Source organism: Notolepis coatsorum (genome assembly GCF_963971535.1).
Source record: "Notolepis coatsorum genome assembly, chromosome: 11".
In the NCBI taxonomy this organism is placed as follows: Eukaryota; Metazoa; Chordata; class Actinopteri; order Aulopiformes; family Paralepididae; genus Notolepis; species Notolepis coatsorum.
The window spans coordinates 60694895-60709772 of record NC_140175.1 but is presented as its reverse complement, the minus strand read 5'-3'; the positions used below and the strand labels follow the sequence as shown (position 1 = coordinate 60709772).

Genomic DNA, 14878 nt, shown 5'->3' with positions numbered 1-14878 from the left:
GTCATTATATACATTATACGTTGTAGTTCAGTTTACTGTAGGTAAGAGTCAGAGACACACTTAGTGATCAGACATTCCTAGTAGTTCTCGAGTTCTCCTGCCGTTATTTCTCCGGCTGCTGGCAGAAGTCTGAAGTCTGAAGCCGCTCCAATTAATGCGGAAAGATTTTATAGTCGACACGGGGGAATGTTCATAGGTACATTTCCTTTTTCAGAACTGAGACCACTACTATAGAATTAAGCTAATTTGGATATACAAAATAAAATGAGAGTCCTGTCACTGTGGGTCATTCATTGTCAATGTAACAGCTCCAGACTTAATGGGTCTCATTCCCGAACGAATTTACGACCAAAGATTTCCTCTTAGGCAGATTTCTGCCCATTTAAGACATATTAGGGCTGACAATATTTTTACGATAAGAAATTACGCATTTGATGTCGGAAAAATAAATAATATGGATTCATCTGATCACAGGGCAGCTGCTTAACCATATCTGAACCAGCTATTTTGGACAAATGTATAATTACTTTAATTACTCAGATATTCAAACACAATGCAATTATTGTGAAATTATTGAAAATAATAATTATTTAATGCCTTCTGTGGAATTTGTATTTCTTATTTGTTACACATCTGTTTTAATGATTAATTATATACATTTGAAAGAATGCAGGTCAACATGCAATATATCCCATTGATTGGTATACAATGGGACAGACCTTTGTTTGATTGATTGATTGATTTAAAACTTTATTAACAGATTGCAGAATGGGTACAGTACAGTACAGCTCAATTACATACAATTGTTAAGGGGATGCAGACCAGAGAAAGACTTTCGTCTTGTTTACATCAGGGTCCCCCATTTTCAATTCATCATAACATAATATGACACACACGACATACAGATAGACAGTACTGCTACATCTATATATTTATGACATACCAGATTTGCAAATACAGTACTGTTTGTGATACAAAAAGAGTCCAGAAAAGAGAGTATATACATTTGACGTAGAAACTGTTGGAGGAGGTTGGGTAGGTGGGGTGGGGTTGGGTGGGGACTGTACATTGGATGTGGTTGGGTGGGGGACACTGTACAAGCAAAACTGTACATTGGAATATTGACCAAACCATAATTGGTCATTTACTGTACATTAAGGGGGTTGATATAGCTATAAACCTGCATTCCTTCGAATATATCATTAATCAATTAAACTTATATTGAAATACACTATATAGCCTATACACCAACACTGAAATGACAGTGGATAAATAAATAAATAAGAACTAAAGCTAATCGCATGGAAATAGACTGCATTAATATTCCATAACAAGTCTTGTGTGCGCCAGTACGTTTCTTTATTAGTTGTCACACAGAAGTACAGAATACTTTTATACAAAATGCGTCTTTCTGTTACGCTCCAGAGACTGTGCTAGACAAAAATAGATAAGTATAAAATAAAATAATTATAGCAGTATAAAATAGAATTGATTGTTTAGTTCTTCAGGTTCCCCGAGCTAGAACTCATCTAGGCAAGACTGCTTTCTGTATTAATGCAGCAAAATCAAGGAATCTGTTACAACTAAGGACTCTTGTTTCTTTTTGATGTTTTAGATTTTTCATCAATAAGCATATACCATCAACGTTTCTGCTAATTACTCTTGCTTATGAACTGTATTATAATTTATAATTGTTTTATTTATTATTATTATTATTAAGAAGAAGAAGAATGAATAATACTTTTCTGACTATGTATCTATGATTGATCTATTGTTTTTAATTGATTGTGTCCCCTGTTACATGTAATGCTCTGTACACATGACGCCATTGGAAATGAGGGTCTCCCACAATGATAATCTATTTTATAGACAACACTGATACAATTTGTGAACATATTACTTATGGCTACAACATAACATACATTATGTAAGTTTTTCCTGCGGTTGATTAGTACTTTATTTAGGTTTCTGATGAGACCCTGTTATGTGTGCATCTGCTTACACTCAAAAGGCAGAAGTCCTCTTATCTTCAGGTGAAGTTTCCTATAAACACCACACAAAACAACATGTATTAAGAAAAAGAGAATATTTTATTTGTAATGATATCTATACTTTTGCACATGTAAAATAAAAGGCATATCTATAATACACAGTAACTTCAAGGAACATAGACAACACTCTTTTCATTTACCCCCAGAACACCTGGAACCACGGCGACAAGGAAACAGAACATGGAAACCATTCCAAACTTTTCTGACACAAAAAAAATGTCCACTTAAAACAATAATAAAAATAGCATTAAACCAAATCCATTGTCACTAAAAAAATATTTTAACAAAAAATAGTGGAAGGAAAAAAAAGTTTGGTCACATCTTTGGGGTTGTTGTTGTGAAGCAAACCTGGGAAACATTCTTTGCTGTATCAGTATTGAGATTTTCCTTTGTAAATCATAAAGAAGAGATCACTGTAATTTGACCTTTTATTTCCACAGATGTTTTTTTGGGCAAGACATTCCTCCTTGGGTTGAAGATGGGTGTCATACCTAAAACGTCTGTGTGGTAGAGAGGTCTTCACAGGTCCAAAAAGTCATGCGCGGACCCAACAAGACCCGGAAATGTACTGCCCCGAACTGAACCAGACTCTCTATTTTTGGGAAAACAGAACCAGAACCACAGAGACCCGGGAAACACTGTTTGGCCCCCGGGAGCTGTCAAATACACTATAAAATACCAGAATCATGAGTGGGTAGATAGACCCAGGGGTGGCAGGTAACTCATTTTAGTTTAAGGAAGCTGTCAGTGAGGTTATCACATCCGGGATACCCAGATAGGCTATCACGTCGTCTGGTCACGAGTTGCAATTTAACTGTTTCATTACAAAAATATCCTGTCTGTCTCAAACTAGATTACCTGATCAAGACATGGATTCTTTTTTATTTGCTTTACTGAAAGGACAATCGTGTGAAGGAGTGACAACAAGTGATGTTAATAATATGATGAATGATTAATGTTACAGGATTCAAGGTGGCTAAATGTGGGTTAGCTAACGTCAGATGTAATGTTATAGCTTGTGTGAGCCTGATTGTGTTCACTGCCAAGGATGTGGCGGACGTCTAATTTGCCTCGGTTTCACTTTTAGTGTAAATGGTAACAGAGCTGACTTGCTGGATTTGTCTTGAGAAATGATGATCAACTATGTTTACTTTACACTTGAATGGTGTGGAATCAGCTGCTTAGCGGTCAAATGTTATTACAGAAATAACTTTGTTACCACGTTGCTAAACGTGGAAAAGACTACAGAACCCGAACGAGACTGTCTGGATTTTAATAAGAAATTACAGACCACAGGTTTTCAGACAGACCTGGAGACCTCTGTCGTGTGGCAATACAAAGTAACATTGGAGTGCTATCCTCTTTATGATTCATGAGGATTCAGCAACCATCCTTTATTGTCTAATTTTGAGTTGAGCATGTTGTGTCTTATTTTACTTTGAACATCAGAAACATTTTAACTTATTATAAAAAAAAGCAAAAACACCATTCATCTTTGACTGGATAACCTCCACTCCACGAGAAGTTGTGCTCACATGGTCACATCATAGTGAAACAGGGCTACCGGCAGAGTGGATTCAGACACTGAAATTTCAAACCTTTATTTATTCTTTATAGACAATTTCACCCCTCGTTTCCAATGCTCTCAGATTACAGGAGGCAAGTTAAAACAGGTTAAAACACAAATGATAATAAATGAAAAGAGAATCTGTTGAGACATTGCATAAACAACAACACAGATAAAAAAACGAATATCAAATTAAAAACGGTTACATATGAAGCAAGGAGATTTGTGATCATGTTTTTAAATTGTCCATAGGATAGTGGAGTATTGATTGAAGATCATTCCAAGAAACTGGAGCATTAAAACAAAAAGGCTGACTTTCCAAGTCCAGTCTGAACTGAACAGAATACTGAGAAACTTTTGGCATGAGACGGTTTGGCAAGTCTTGTCCCACCAAAACCATATTTTTACCAGGCTAGTTGACTGAGAACACATTCCTATATACAGCAATGGCCTGGGGGAGCAGTCACAGGGGGAGGGAGGGTTACACACTCTCTCTCTCTCTCTCTCTCTCTCTCTCTCTCTCTCTCTCTCTCTCTCTCTCTCTCTCTCTCTCTCTCTCTCTCTCTCTCTCTCTCTCTCTCTCTCTCTCTCTCGCTCAAACACACACAGTTTCCTATCCAACCAATAAATGAAAATGAAAGCTCCGTCATCGGCGAATAAACTGTGTGCGATGTCTGCATCACATTTAAATAAAATTAATTGAAAAGCTACCGTAGCCCTGCTCCCGACGGAGAACTGTAGCTGAGTAAGAACGGATAGCATCAGGGCACAAATCAAGATAGATAGGTATATATATATCTCTGGATCTGATGCGGTGTGGAAAGGCATCCATATATATCCATATCCATATCAGTAATATATGGGTTTGTCTCTTTTTCCTTTTTCCTCACAGCTTGAGACCTTTAGAGAAAAACATATGTCTCTCCTTATTCCCACACCTCTTCCGCGAATCGGGGTGGATGTCTTCCTTTGTGAGTCATAGCCAGGCTTTCTAATTTCTAATCCCCCTTAGCAGAAACACCAAGACAGCCATGCTGTGAGTAGAAAAACAATCTTTGACGCCCGCACAGCAGAGCCACAGTCTTTGACACACTGCGGGTCTGACGTGTTGCTCTTTGTGCACTTTGACTTTCCTAACGGATTGCTGGAAGATTGCAGGTCGTCCTGGCGGTTAGGTCCGTCGTTCGGGCTGTGCTTGTTCTTACCAGAGTCCGACTCTGTCAGCTTGGTCTTCGAGATGTTCTCCTTCTCCTTCAGTGGGTTGTTGGTGATTTGTCTGCTGTTGTACAAGGAGGGATCTGGAAGACCCTTGTTGGAAATTATCGAGGATTTATCGCTGTCTGAGAGGCAGCATCGAGGGACCCCGGCCATCAGCGGGTTCTCGGTGCTCTGGAACTTTCCGGAACGCGTCTTCGAACCGAACACACTTATCCAAGTGTGATGGGGGGTGTCGTAGCAGCCCTCCAAGTCCGTGGCCTTCAGCCTCTTCAGGTCCTTCCCCGCCAGCCTGTCGGGGACGTGGCACTCCAGCTCCGAGCTTGACCCCTTAAACCCCTTGAACCAGTCCCACAGGGTCCGAGCCCGGCAGTCACAGATCCACTGGTTCCCGTTGAGGCGCAGGTAGCGGAGGGACACCAGAGGCTCCATGGTCTCCCCGGTCAGCAGTGTCAGGTTGTTGAAGAACAGGAACAGCGTGTCCAGCTTGTGCAGGTCGTGGAAGGCCCGGCGCTGGATTAAGGTGAGACGGTTCTGGTGGAGCAGCAATCGGTCCAGACTCACCAAACCCCGGAGCATGTGATGACTCACAGTCTGTATCTGGTTGTTGTGGAGGAACAGGTGTGTGAGATTTGCCAGGTCCAGGAACATCTCATCGTGAAGCGCCATGAGGTTGTTCTCCTGCAGAAAGAGCTGCTGCAGGGAGAAGAGTCCGGCGAAGACGCCCACGGGAAGCTCGGAGAGCCGACAGCGGTGCAGGTGCAGGGTGCGTAGCTTGGTCAGCCCTCGGAAGGCCGTGGGGCTGATCACCTGGAGGTTGTTGTCCCCAAGATCCAGCTCCTCCAGCCTCTCCAGGCCGAAGAAGGCCCCGGCCTCGATGTGGCTGACGTTGTTGGAGTACAACCACAGAACGGTGAGGTTCCTGCATGTGCTGAAGCTGGTGGAGCGCACCACGCTGAGGCGGTTGTTCTGCAGGAAAATGCGCTGAGTGTGGGCAGGGATGTCAGAGGGTATGGAGGACAGGCCCTGCTGTTGGCAGGCTAAACTGGGCCGCGGTTCGCTGTGGCACACGCATGGTGCCGGACAGCCCTCCACCCGAGGCACTGACTGGAGCCAAAGGACCAGTATGTAGAGCTCGCCCACTGGAAAAGAGAAGGAGACAATGGATTAGAGTCTGATTTAATATGAGCAGGGTTTTTAATGTTAAAATCACAGGATACTTAAGATCACCCTATTTTTCCCAATGAGATACAATATCTGTTTTTCAAGAGAGACCTGGTCAAGACTGCAGCGGCCATGAATAACAATTAGAACCAGTAAACAAAAATGCATACAAACATAACACATGGGGAAAGGGACATTGAGTATAGAGTTGACATTGTAAGCTTTGTAGTCAACAGTGTCAGACTGTAGTTGTACTGGGAAGCTCCTAGTGGTCAACAGTGTCAGACTGTGGTTGTACTGGACAGCTCCTTGTGGTCAACAGTGTCAGACTGTGGTTGTACTGGACATATCCTTGTGGTCAACAGTGTCAGACTGTGGTTATACTGGACAGCTCCTAGTGGTCAACCGTGTCAGACTGTGGTTATACTGGACAGCTCCTAGTGGTCAACAGTGTCTGACTGTGGTTATACTGGGCAGCTCCTTGTGGTCAACAGTGTCAGACTGTGGTTGTAATACAGAGTCTGGGAATAACAGATTGCATCTAGTGAGATTACAGTAATCTGACTACAAAGAAATGATAATCAGTCGTAGTTGCTTTAAGTCACAGGAGTCAAGATTACTGATACGTTTGAGAAAATGGATGATTGGATGATGACAAGGAACATCAATTTGTTATGGTAAAATGATAGACAATGTACACACGGTACACACAACACAGGCAAAAACCTAATTTACATAACTTGAAGTAATGTTTAATCATGGTTAATAATAACACTATTTAAACAACAGCCTTTAAACCTGAATTAATTGCTTTGTGTTGCATGAATCCTTATGTGCACAATTACATTCAGGTACATTAGCATTAGCTACAGAAACGTAGAGTAATTGGAGAGGCTTTGTTTGTTATGTGATTTTGGGAGAGATTCAAATGAGATCCATCTTGTGTTTCATTGTCTTTTACATGATGAATTAGAAACAGGCCCAGTCTAGCTAAATGTGAAAGTGGAGGGTGAGAAGGTAGAGGGGGAAGGGAGGCTGCGAAGCAGTGGCGTCGTTAGCCCTGGGCTTCCGGGGCTTTAGCCCCGGATGTTTTTCTCCTAGCCCCGGATCTAAAAAAAAAAAAAAAAAAAAAAAATTGTTTAATTTTTTTTTTTTTTTTACTTTTTTTTTTTTTTTTTTTTTATGTCAGCATCCCCATTGTCTTTGCTGAATGTTTGTTAGTGTTTGGTATTTTTTGTTGGTTTTTAGTACTTTTAAACATTTTTAGTAAGTAGTTTTCATTTGATCCTATAATTTTTCATTCACCGATTTGTGGACTTTTTTTTTAGTGTCCTGAAAGGCGCCTTATAAATCAAATGCATTATTATTATTATTATTAATATTATTATTATTATTATTATTATTATTATTATTATTATTATTATTATTATTATTATTATTATTATTATTATTATTATTATTATTATTATTATTATTATTATTATTATTATTATTATTATTATTATTATTATTATTATTATTATTATTATTATTATTATTATTATTATTATTATTATTATTATTATTATTATTATTATTATTATTATTATTATTATTATTATTATTATTATTATTATTATTATTATTATCATCATCATCCAGGAGGGAAAAGACACTTTGGATAGTAGGGACTGCATCTCTGCCTGTCCTGACCAGGAAACACTTTGCAACTGTGATCTCCTCTGGCAATAGTTGGATATTGTAATGTGTGGCGAGGGGTTGCAGCAATTCCACTGAGAGAAACTGGTCTGAGGCTGGATAACATGCCTGTATGCCTCTCATAAGTTGTTATCCAACTCATGAGAACCTGCTCTCAAGCTCTGGATAGAACAGTCTCTGTCTCAGCTGATCTCCTGAGCTGAGGTCTGAGCTTGTGCCACAAGATGCCATTACATATGGCCTTTGTCCTGTCATACATGTCCACTGCCATCTCTGAGGTGCGATAACCTTTGAGTGTGTCCTGCACTGTGCTTTTAAATAGTACAGATAGGTATTGAAGATGTGCACTTTAACGCAGCAGCACCTGGAGCCTCCATACCCATGTCCAGTGTCCACTGACAAAGACATGCTCATGATACTGTGATAAACTATAATAAGCTTTAATCGAACCCTGGTTCATTTCCTCGGATAGTCCGGTTGGTTTGGGGTGGTGTGAAAGCTCATTCACTCTTGCAAGTGAACCCTGCATTTGAGATGTGAATGCAAAGCGGACCAAAGGCAGGAAAATACCCAAAAATCTAATATCATTTTTATGAGACTTTTTTTTTCGATTGCTTAAGCATGATTTTTAAAACGGGGCCCGGTGTTTCAAAACACACAATTAGCACAACCACACACACAATTATCAGAACACCTCAGATCCTTTGCTAAATTAAACACTTGTCAAAACCATACACTAATTTAAAAAAACTACATTTTGTTACTATATGAAACACACGTTTTATATGACTTAATTCTGTTTGAACCAGTTACTCACACTGCTGTGCTTAACCTAAAACACATTTAGCTATTCTACTTCTCAGTGATTAGAGTACTGTAAGTGAAGTACGCAGAGAATGTGCAAATATACAATAAATTCACCAAACACTACACAAGACCAATGCTGTAGACTGATGAAAATATTATTTATTTATCTACATATACCCAAATCAATGATGCAGACTGCTGGAAAAAAAACATTGTCTCTCCATATACCCAAATCAATGATGCAGACTGATGAAAATATAAATTTTCTCGCCATATAACCAAATCAGTCAACATTTCAACATGGAGAATCACAACAAAACATGTCCCAGTTTTCATGCTACTATGTGCATAACACTGTAAGCTCAGCAAATATCAGACAAACATAAAATACTGTATCCAGTAGGCCTACAGGTTAAAATTACAGTAAAACAAAAACAATTTTGAAAATTTTTAAATAGAGTACAGAAAATACTAGACATTATCTCTTTGCCTAGCTGGATCTGGCAAGATACTTTTTTGCTCTGTGTATTGTTTTGCAAAAAGTGTGAGGCTGACATTGTGCTTATAGAGGTGCAAATCTGGGCCTATGTTTTGCTCCTTGAGTGTAATGTTTTGATAATTGTGTAATACTTTTGATTTGAGTGTTTATGCAATTGAAGAAAACTGTAAAGACTAGAAATTAACTGTTTATTTCTTTTGTACATAGGCTGTGCATATGTTTGTTTGTTTGTTTATTTGCTTATGTGTATGATTCTTAACTGTTTTTATTTTGTTATTGGTGTATATGTGTGTATGTATGTACAGTATATGTATATATATGTGTATATATGTATATTTGTACTCCTGTTGGGGCCTCTTGGACCAGATCAATGTTTTATCTGGCTAAATAAAGGTTAAATAAATAAATAAATAAATAAGAAACTGATGATTTGGTCCTGTTAACTTTGAATTTTCTATGGGGACTGCCCAGATCCCTCTCATGGACATGGACCTCACTTTGAGAACCTCTAATGATTCTAGTTCTTCAGTATTCATCTCTAATTACTCTAAAATTGCGTATTACTGTGTTTAAAACCCCCCTGGGCTGAAGCCCCCAATGTTTTCTAACCCTAAAAACGCCCCTGCTGCGAAGGAGGGAGGGTGGGAAGGTGGAGGGAATAGGGAGGGGAGGTGGAGGGGGGAGGGAGGGTGGGATAGGTGGAGGGTGACTTTTTGTACCTATTCGTTTACTGTCAGATGGAAATAAGCTTCTTGCTAAATCTGATGCACCCTTCTTCTTGTTTACTACACATGATTAATGTGCACACTGTCCTTTTCCTAACCTAAATACACTAAACTAAATATAGAGTCTTGTACGCCATGTTGGCTTGGGGGCCTTGGTGCATGACACTAAAATCTAAATAAATCTAAATCAAATCCAGGGGATTACAATTTGAAGCAGGTAATGGTGTAACTGATTACACTTTGTGAAAGTAATCTTCCCGGGGACGATAACAACACCTCCCATATCATTAACCATCATATCAGCAAAGTCACCTCTGTCTCTGCAACACAGAATCCTTTCAATCATTTTAGCAAGTAAAATCAGCAGCAGCAGCAGTGCTGGAGGAGGTTCTGCTGGCTATCTACCGCAGTCGCTTTCATTCCTCATATCGCTGGTAAGAGGAGCAATGATTTCGAAGTCGAGATAGAAAACTGCACTGCAGCAACGTGAAAAGGAACAACAGATCAAATTATCAACCTAATAATACTAAGAGGAATGAGGAAATGGTACCTCTCATCTCCAACATGTCAGCGTTTGAATATTTTTTTTACTCTTGTGTGGCGTTCACGTTTTTGTTACTTACCCAATGTTCGTGGGTCTGGTGAACTGACACCATTTTTGAGATTTTAAACAATAAAGCTATAATAATGAATGTAAAAATACTTAACAAATGTCAACTTTATCTCAATTACAAGCAATCTAGATATATATGGTTCATATTTGCCATTGACCTCTGCTAGATCACATTTATCAATAAAAGTGTTAATTCATTTGAAAATAGAAGTAAAAAAAAATCAATTATAATCAAGACATGAATGAGATAAATCATGTTTATCTTTCAAATATATAAGGAGGTACACATTGAACCTTTTTGTTGAATCTTTACCATATTTTACTTGTTTTCTACTACAATTTTTACACTTTCAGGTCCAGTGGGCCCGGACACCACATAATGTAATATAAATGTGTAGTCAATGAAAAGGTGTTGTTTTATACTGTATGTTCTTCACAGAGCGAAGGCCAATGAGTCTCAAGTTTAAAAAAAAACGTATTCATTGTATCATTTCTCTTTGAATAAACATTGAAAATGGATCCCAGACCACACAAGGGTTAAGGAAAACAACATTGTTTTCAGATTATTTATTTAAAAAGAAAATGTCTTACCCTGGTATCACAGTCACAATAACACATACTGGTGGTAGAGTACAAGAACAAACCAGGTACAGGACAGTCCCATAGTATTATAGTTTAAGAAGTGTTTGCCTAGAGAATGTTTCACTTCAGGTAAGACAAAAAAACAAAGGACCATAGGAAAGGACTGTTTCTTGAAACTAATAGTTGTAAGAATAAACAAAGTTATATTTGCTACAGTAGAGGTTATGAATGCTCTTTGCTACAGTATAGGTTATGATTGAATACTATTTGGTACAGTAGAGGTTATGAATGCTCTTTGCTACAGTAGATGATATGAATTATCTTTGGTACAGTAGAGGTCATGCATGCTCTTTGGTACAGTAGATGTCATGCATGCTCTTTGGTACAGTAGAGGTTATGAATACTGTGCTGGAAAGGAACCAATCAACTTTCATTAGAGAAATAGATGAAAGGCCTGTCGTGTACATCCCTGAAGAAGCCAAGATGCAGAGATGTGCCAGAATGTGTGATCAATAAATTTCTGTATGCAGCTGGCCAATCCAATCAAGCCATACTGTAAACTGCATTTACAAGGTTTACAAATGACCGCAGTGATACCATACACGCACGCACATGCACACGCACACACGCACGCGCGCGCGCACACACACACACACACACACACACACACACACACACACACACACACACACACACACACACACACACACACACACATACACACACACACACACACACACACACACACACACACACACACACACACACACACAGACAGACACACACTAAACTGTAATTACAAGTTGTACACAAGTTGTACACAAGTTGTACACAAGTTGTACACAAGTTGTACACACACACACATACACACACACACACACACACACACACACACACACACACACACACACACATACACACACACACACACACACACACACACACACACACACACACACACACACACACACACACACACACACAGACAGACACACACTAAACTGTAATTACAAGTTGTACACATGGCAGCAGTGATAACACACACACACACACACACACAACATACACTTACAACATACAATCTGCACCTGGCTCGCTGATAAACTATCATTACACCTGGGTAAAACAGAGTCCATTCTCTTTGGATCAAATAACAAACTCAGCAAGGCCAACGACTTCTCTGTTGCGGTAGGTGACAATATTGTCACAAGGAAAGATGAAATTACCTACCTGGGTTCCATCCTAGAGGCAAATCTCTCCTGTGACAAAATGGCAACCAATGTAATAAAAAAAGTCAACCAACAAACAAGATTCTCTACCGGATCTCCTCTTTGGTAAACAAGAATACCTTGAAGACTAACAGGAGCACTCATTCAAGGGTACTACGACTATGCTTGCACCTCATGGTACCAAAGCACCTCAAAGGCCCTAAAAACAAGACTACAAACATCACAAAACAAACTGGTCAGACTACTGCTTGACTTTACTCCTAAAACCCACCTCACCCCTGCCCATTTTGACAACCTAGGATGGCTTAGAGTAGATGACAGAGTACAGCAACTTGCAATGGGCCTGGTCTACAAGATACACTACACCACTAAGATACCCATGTACATGTCGAAATACTTCCCAAAGGTCAGTGAATTCCACGACCACAACAGAGGGAGTTCCAAAAATCATGTTAAACCCAGATTCGGCTCAAACAAGGGACTAAACACGTTTAGCAATTATGCCACAACAATGTGGAACGCCCTACCCACAGCCGTAAAATAATGTGAATCCCTACCCTCCTTCAAAACCACTCTCAAAGAGCACCTACGGGAGGCTGCAATTCGAAACTGGCCCCGGTCAAAGTCTAAACCCCCACCCAACCCGAATGTATATATTTTCTTTTATGATCTCTGTCTCTTAAACAGTACTGTATATTTGTATACTGTATCTTGTATGTCATAAATGTCTGGATGTAACATTGCTATATCTGTATGTTGTGTATGTCATAAATGTCATGATGAATTGAAAATGGGGAACCCTGATGTAAACAAGACGAAAGTATTTCTCTGGTCTGCATCCCCTTAACAATTGTGTGTATTGAGCCGTACTGTATTGTACCCATTCTGTAATCTGTTAAAGTTTTTAATCAAGCAATCAATCACACACAATTTCACAAAAGTATACATGACAGCAGCCATAATTTATCTGAGGGATTACCAGCAGAGAGGAAGTCTAGGAAAGCTGGAATCACAACGGTGAAAAGAAGAACCAGACAATTCAGAGATTAATCAAATATCAGTGGATTTCAGGAAGAAATGTGAATGAATGAATGAATGAATGAAAACTTTATTAACAGATTGCAGAATGGGTACAGTGCAGTACAGCTCAATACATACAATTGTTAAGGGGATGCAGACCAGAGAAAGACTTTCGACTTGTTTACATCAGGGTCCCCCATTTTCAATTCATCGTAACATATATGACATACATGACATACAGATAGACAGTACTGCTACATCTATACATTTATGACATACCAGATTTGCAATTACAGTACTGTATTTGTGATACAAAAAGAGTCCAGAAAGAAAAGAGTATATACATTAGGCGTAGAAACTGTACATTGGATTGGGTAGGTGGGGGGGGGGGGACTGTACATTGGAGGTGGTTGGGGGGGGGGGGGGTTGGGTAGGAGTGGGGGGGGGGGGGGGGGTTGGGTAGGAGTGGGGGGGGGGGGTTGGGTAGGAGTGGGGGGGGGGGGGGGGGTTGGGTAGGAGGGGTGGGTGGGGACTGTACATTGGAGGTGGTTGGGTGGGTGGGGGGGGGGGGGGGGGGTAGGAGGGGTGGGTGGGTAGGAGGGGTGGGTGGGGGACACTGTACAACTGTACAAACAACACTGTACATTGGATTATTGACAAGACCATACTTGGTAATTTACTGTACATTGGAGGGGGTTGTGTTCGGACATTTACAGGGGCCAGTTTCGAGTTGCAGTCTCCCTTAGGTGTTTTTTGAGAGTGTTTTTGAAAGTGGGTAGTGATTCACATTCCTTTACAGCTTTGGGTAGGGCGTTCCACATTGATGTGGCATAATTGCGAAACGTGTTTAGTCCCTTGTTTGAGCCGAATCTGGGTTTAACATGATTTGTGGAGCTCCCTCTGGTGTTGTGATCGTGGTATTCACTGACCTTTGGGAAGTATTTAGTCATGTACATGGGTACCTTGGTCGTGTAGTGTATCTTGTAGACCAGGCCCATTGCAAGTTGCTGTACTCTGTCGTCTACTCTAAGCCATCCTAGGTTGTCAAAGTGGGCAGGGGTGAGGTGGGTTCTAGGAGTAAGGTCAAGCAGTAGTCTGACCAGTTTGTTTTGAGATGTTTGTAATTTTGTTTTTAGCGCCTTTGAGGTGCTTTGGTACCATGAGGTGCAAGCATAGTCGTAGTACCCTTGAATGAGTGCTCCTGCTAGAGTCTTCAGTGTGCCACACTAATGGGTCAAATCCACCCAATAATTTACAAAGCCTAAGGAGACAAGCCTCAGACTGATAGATATATAGATAGAGATCTTTATTGATAATGAACATATACTGGCCCACCATTATCAAAAGGATAAAAATGCAAGAAAGCTTACAGCTTATTTCCATTGTGGTCCTTCAGATTTCTGTGAGAAATATGTACTGGTGAGCGTGAGTGTATGCCTGGATGTGTGTATGAGAGTAAGAGTGCATGATACAACATGCACTTGTCAGAGCCTGTGGGTAAAGCATTGTCATGCTTCAATGCAACGAGGAGGAGACACAGCAGCCCCATCTCCAGCTCACACACTATACAGCAGGGGGCTCCAATTTTTTTTTAATGAGGGCTACTTAAAAAGAAAACATTTAAAAAAGTTAATGTGAGCTCATCATAATCTCCCTTTTTAAGGGCTAGATATATCATCTAAACAGATTGGATTCTACTAATCGATGT

General features: G+C 39.9%; 1 protein-coding gene across 1 annotated transcript in view; it reads right to left on the bottom strand.

Annotated features, from left to right (window-relative positions):
* Positions 1–4358: 4358 nt before the first annotated feature.
* Positions 4359–14878, bottom strand: part of LOC311236946 (reticulon-4 receptor-like) — a 259088-nt gene continuing 248568 nt past the window's right edge. The window contains exon 2 of the mRNA XM_084324751.1: positions 4359–5975. Coding sequence (XP_084180877.1) covers positions 4627–5975 — 1349 coding nt within the window. The 3' untranslated portion in view covers positions 4359–4626. The remainder of the gene's footprint in view (positions 5976–14878) is intronic.